Genomic DNA, 6,438 nt, shown 5'->3' with positions numbered 1-6,438 from the left:
ATTATTAAAGTAGCCAACAGTTGTATTAACATCTGTATGTTGTCAACAACTGACTGGCAAATCAAATAAAGAAAGTTAAATTGAATCATATCTCAACAATATTTATTGTCAGTTTTCAAATTGAACTGGATGAAATATAAATAACAAATAGTCTAATAAATAAATGTGCATTTGAAAAAATGTGACTCCTAAAATAAAGTACTGAATTTTAGAAAAATGAATTTAACTGAATGACTCTTCAGCATTAAATTCAGTTAATTCAGGTGTTAAGTGAAGTCAATCAAAAAAGCCACGGTATTGTATTTTTCTCATCTTCTAATAAGAGGAAGGTTTTAAACTGCCCGTCTGAAGAATGAATCGATAAAAGTCTGTCCATTCTTAGTTAAAGACTCTGGTCTCTCTGACCACTTTTCTCTTTTTGGAGAGAGCCATGTGAAATAACTTCTGACTCACATAATTCTCCGACTTTTCGTTGTCTTTCCTCGTGCGTGTAAATCTCACTCGAGTCGGAATACACACATTTGATTGGCTGAGTAGTGTGGTGGAAAATAACCTCCCGGTGAGAAATAATCGAGATGAGAAAACTCTTAAAATACAAAAACATATTTATTTAACAGACACTAATAATAATTCAGCTGAATGGATAGAGCTCTTTCCCCACAGATGGTTCGGAGGTATAACCACAATGAATAGACAAAACAGTATACGAACATTATCTCGTCTCCTCTCCCTTCAACCCCCCCTCGCAGATGTCGTCCTCCTCTGTCTGCCGATGCACCCACCAAGGCCACGTTCCTAGCCTTTCTGTAACAAGAGGGTTAGGTGGTTAGATCAGGATGACACTACAGCCAGACATGCTAAAATACCTTTAATATGAGATCATTTATCATTCGGTTTTAAATTAGTCTGGTAGGCCTCGTCTGCATATATACAGGTTTAAGCAATACAAGTTATATAGAAAAGAACGATACGATACACTTCCACAACAAGTAGCATTACGTGATGTGATTTACAATGCATGTAAGCGGTCGGTGTGTTTCCTGGACTGCTAAACGAGTGCCATGACCAACTCAGAAGGGACTGATCTCTAAAGTTTACAACCAGATCATAACTACAATAGATACCTCTTCTATAATCAAAACCAAATGGGAAAGTGAGTTGAACATGAACCTGACAGAGAATTGGTGGGTGGATGCACTGAATAGGGTGAATACATCTACGTCTTGTGCCAGACTTGGTCTCATTGTTGGAATGCTGTTAAGCATGTGAAAAAACACATTTGTATTTTGCCACTGCGTCCACAATCTTCACTGTTCATGCATCATTTCTGGATGTAGAAGTAGCTAATTGTTGGAATGCTGTTAAAGCTGTCGGCTTTACACCGACTGTTTTGAGATTGTGTAACTCAGAAATGTTTATGTGTTTTTAAAACATGTCTATCATGAGGTCAAGCAGATCAGCACACTCCCCATGTTGCCCGTCTCATTATTTCCCCTTACAGAACAAAATGATCACCTGACTACAGGCGTCATATCCTGTTATACAACGTTTTCTTATTTGTTTTTCATATATATATGTGCTTGCAAAGGTGTGTCAGAAAAGGATTAGGGTTATTGTAAGTACACTATGGTTAAAGTAGAGTTAAAGCGCATATGGCAATGAGACTAAAACTACAGTTAGGTGTGGCCCTAACAGCTCAGAAAAAACATCTTCATCAAGTTCACATCACATTGGCAACATAATAAAACACACTGTAAATATGGAAAATACAATCGGATACAGGCAATGCAATCAAACACGAACAACACATTCTAAAAAATAGAAATAATCTGCAATGGCAGAAAACCCAACCAAATACAGAAAAACCAAGTTACAGTTTTTCTCAATTGCTAAAACACTAAAACCCATTGGCTGAACAAAGTTCTCAGTTGCCTGAACTCATTTAGCTGATTGTGCAGTCTGTTGTCAATACCTTAAACTGTTTCACATGGTAAAACACAATTTGCAGATCTCACTTAGACTTTTCAGCAAAACTCTAAACACATTCTCAGTCTCAAAACACATTCTGCACTCTAATGCACATGTCATCCACACTGGTAAACACAAGTGGCAACAATCAAATACAAATAGAGAACACATGTCATTGATTAAACACAATCACTCAACATTGATTTCACTTGTATCAAATGATGTGACACAACCAATATTAGCCAGTTTAGAGAGCAAACAGGTGGTTGAAGGTGGGAAGGAGAAAGTCTGAGAATGGATAGAAGAAACAATGTGAGAGGACATGGTGCTTTCTATTTGTTACAGTAACAGCACTGACTGCTCAATAGATGTTGACTGGTTGCAGGTTCATATCAACAAAGAACAAGAATTACAGTATCACAGAGACAAAGGACACGTTTGTGAGCTGCAGGGTACAGTACTGTACAAATAGGTGCAGCTCTGGCAACAACATGTGCAGCGTGGCAACCTTGAGATGTTCCCACTCACCGAGAAACTGCAGGATGGCAACACTGCTGCAATGTGCGAGGTCATTGGCAAACATTTGAAAACTCTGGAGGAGAAGTTGTCATTTTATTTCTCTTCAGCCTTCACAGAATGCCTTGACTGGGTTAGGGACCCATACAGCTCAGCATCCGTTGCTGGAAAGGACATGACTTTAAAGGAGCAAGAGGAACTCATTGAACTGAAACAAGATCGTGGTTTAAAGCTAAACTTTGCTGATCTTCCTTTGGACAGTTTTTGGTTAGCTGTTGCCAAGGAGTTCCCCATTCTGGCCAACAAAGCTATTTTGACATTGCTCCCGTTTTCAACCACATATCTGTGTGAGCTGAGCTTCTCAAGCTTGACAGCGATAAAAACTAAAAACAGAGAGAGACTGAGAGCTGTTGAGGAAGAGCTTCGTGTGTGTCTTTCTACCATTCCTGCCAGGATATCCATGTTGTGTTCATCACAACATGGATATCGGTCAAGCTTTAACCACATTAAACTTAGCTTTATTTAATGTCAGGTCTCTGTCAGGAAAAACATTTTTAATCAATGATTTTATTGTTCGGCACAAACTGGACATTTTGTTTTTAACTGAAACTTGGTTAAATCAAGATAACAGTGCAGCTGTTCTTATTGAATCAACACCTCCCAACTTCAGTTTCATGAGCGAAACAAGAGCGCATAAGAAAGGAGGTGGAGTTGCTATTTTATTTAATGATTCTCTTCAATGCAAGCAGATGTCCTTTGGTCATTTTAGTTCTTTTGAATATGTGGCTCTGAATTCCACTCAAGCTTTATTCCTAAACATTTACAGACCGCCTAAATACTGTGCAACCTTCTTTGATGAGTTTACTGAACTGCTGTCTGTAATCTGTATTGATTTTGACTGTGTTGTTATTGTTGGTGATTTTAATATCCATGTTGATAATCCCCAGGACAGAGAGTCTATAGAACTATGTGGTGTCCTTGATAACTATGATCTGACTCAGCATGTGACAGGACCCACCCACAACAAGGGGCTAAACATCACCAAAGGTGTAAACATTTCCAAGGTTGCTGTGACTGATGTTGCACTCTCTGATAATTTCTGTGTTTTCTTTGAGAGTGCAATCTCCTTGCACACAAATGTCCAAACCAAGGTTGTGACAAAGCGTTACATCTCTGAAAACACCAGTGAACTATTTATTCAGAAGTTCTCCTCCACACCAGCCCTCTCTTGCCTCTCAGTCAATGAGCTTGTAGATGGCTTCAATTTTAAAGTAAAAAATATTATTGATGCCATTGCACCCACTAAAGTGAAGGTTGTCTCGGGTAAGCAAAGATCTCCTTGGAGAAATGCTATGCTGGTCAAAATGGAGAAACGAGAGTGTCGGAAAGCTGAGCGCAGGTGGCGAAAAACTAATCTCCAGGTTCACTGTGACATCTATAAAGAGAGACTTCGCAAATATAATTTGGAACTTAGAAATGCAAGGCAGTCATTCTTCTCTGACATCATAACCAAAAACAAGAACAACACACGCGCCTTATTTGCTACCGTCGACAGGCTAACAAACCCTCCAGTGTTGGTAGCTGCTGAGCTCCAATCCACCTGGGCATGCAATCAATTTGCCTCCTTTTTTACTGACAAAATTCAGAAAATTAGACAAGCAGTCAGTGCCTCCACATCAACCACAGGATATGTGTTGTCCCGATCTCTGAATAACATCCATTCAAATATCATGACACAATTTCATTCAATCGACCGTAGAAGCCTAGAAGACATTATACAACATCTGAAGTCATCCTCCTGCTGCTTGGCTATTCTACCAACACACTTTTTCAAAAATATTTCAAACTGCATGACCACTGATCTTTTACAAATTGTAAACACATCCCTTCTCTCAGGTGTCTTCCCACAAGCCCTAAAAACTGCAGTTATTAAACCGCTCCTAAAGAAGGTTAGTTTAGACTCCGCAACGATGAAAAATTATAGGCCAATATCAAACCTCCCATTTTTGAGTAAAATAATTGAAAAAGCGGTTTTCCAACAGCTGACCGACTTCTTGACCGTAAATAACTGCTTTGATGTTTTCCAGTCAGGCTTTCGACAGCACCACAGCACTGAAACTGCTCTTGTTAAGGTTTTCAACGACATCCACTTAAACATAGACCAGGGATTCCCAAAGTGGGGTGCGCGCACCCCTGGGGGTGCGCAAGCTGCCTCTAGGGGGTGCGCGAGAGGAAAAGTGTAATGGCGGTCTGATGGTGTAATAATATTAAATATAAAAAAAAAATGTAATTTTAATTAAAAAACTGTCAGGTGGGACATCTGAAGCTATCAGTCGTAAAAGAGGAGAGGGACAGAGAGAGAGAGAGGAATCGGAGGCGAGGGGAACGGAGAGGTGCTTTGGGGAGAGACCGGGAGAAGAAATCGAGCCAGAGTCAGAGGAAGATGAGACGGAGGAGACCGGAAAGGAGGAAGGGATAGCACAGACAAATCGGGAGCACATCGGCCCATCGCGGAGTCAAGGTGAAAAAAGAGGAAACGAGGGTGAGCATCAGACTGGGGAAAAAAAGAGGAAATATGATGAAAAGTATGTGTGTCTGGGCTTCACTTGGATTGGCGACGCAGATTGCCCAAAGCCACAGTGCGTGGTGTGCAGTGAGGTTCTGGCTAACAGCTGTCTGAAGCTCTTATTTACGTCGCCACCTGAACACCAAGCATGCCAGTGCAAGTCAAAAGCCCCTTACATTGTTTATATCAAAATTGGAGGAGTTACAAAGCAGCCAAAAACAACTGGAGTCTCATTCATGTGTTGGGTCTATAAATGACGCACTACGGGCTTCATATCTGGTTACAGAATAGCGAGAAAGGGGCTACCGCACACAATCGCCGAAGACGTGTGCTTGCCAGCTGCCAGAGAGATGGTGGAATGTATGATTGGGGAGAAAGAAGCAAACAAGTTGGACATGATCCCGGTGTCCAACAACACTGTGTCGCGCCGCATCGATGCTTTGTCCGAAGACATCCTGGCTACATTAGTCGCTCATTAATTGTAAATTAAATGTGATAATCTGCCTCTGAGCCTGTGCGTGTGTGCTCGCATCCGTATTGCTCTTTAAAAGTGACGCTGTCACGGGAGTTCACAGATAGGACCCAAAAGCAAGACCACAGGAGACAGAAGTGAATGTTCAACAGGCTTTATTTATAGACAGGTGGGTGCAGGTGTGGAGCCCGTGGTCCGACACCCGAGTGGCAGATCGACGGTGTGAGTCCCGTGGCTCGACACCGGAGGCCTGGCAGCTTGACGGCGATTGTAGTCCGTTTAACCCCAGGCGGGTAGAGCGACAGATCGACGGTGTGAGTCCCGTGGCTCGACACTGGAGGGCTGGTGAGTTGACGGCGTGAAGTCCCGTGGCTCGATACTGGAGTCGACAGAGTGTAATCCGTAGACCACAACGAGAGCAGAGCGGCGGAGCGCATCCACAAACACAAGGAGGGCAGAGCGGCGGAGTGTAATCCACAGACACAAGGAGGGCAGAGGATGCCACGGGGTTTCAGCCGGTTAAAGACGGTACGACCTGACACTCCCAGACTGCAGGGCCAGAGCTTATATAGTGGCAGGATACTCATTAAGGGGCCCTGAGTCTGGTGTGTCAGGCTGCAGGAGGTGATCAGCTTGAGTGTCCTCAGCCGTGCACGATTAAGGGTGCGGCCCTGGGAGGTGTCTGAAGGCAGAGGACAAACAGAGCACATGGTACACCACAACAGACAGGGGAATGACAGGACACATGAGGAGAGGAGATCAGGGGACACACACACCGGGTCAGACAGGGATCCTGGATCCTGACAGTACCCCCCCCTTAAGGAACGGATTCCAGACGTAACACAAGACACCACACAGGGCGGGTGGAGGGGGTCCGGAGGAGGGATGTCCCCACAGCTACAAGGCCGACTAGGGT

At 43.0% G+C, this 6,438-nt stretch overlaps 1 protein-coding gene across 1 annotated transcript in view; it reads right to left on the bottom strand.

The window, feature by feature from the left end:
• Window positions 1-778: 778 nt before the first annotated feature.
• Window positions 779-6,438, bottom strand: part of LOC306781684 (aromatic-L-amino-acid decarboxylase-like) — a 41,058-nt gene continuing 35,398 nt past the window's right edge. The window contains exon 13 of the mRNA XM_079274660.1: window positions 779-804. Within this exon, the coding sequence (XP_079130786.1) occupies window positions 796-804 (9 nt within the window). The 3' untranslated portion in view covers window positions 779-795. The remainder of the gene's footprint in view (window positions 805-6,438) is intronic.

This window comes from Melanostigma gelatinosum (assembly GCF_949748355.1).
Source record: "Melanostigma gelatinosum genome assembly, chromosome: 9".
Classification (NCBI taxonomy): domain Eukaryota; kingdom Metazoa; phylum Chordata; class Actinopteri; order Perciformes; family Zoarcidae; genus Melanostigma; species Melanostigma gelatinosum.
The sequence above is the reverse complement of the archived record's forward strand: the minus strand, read 5'-3'. Positions and strand labels throughout refer to the sequence as shown.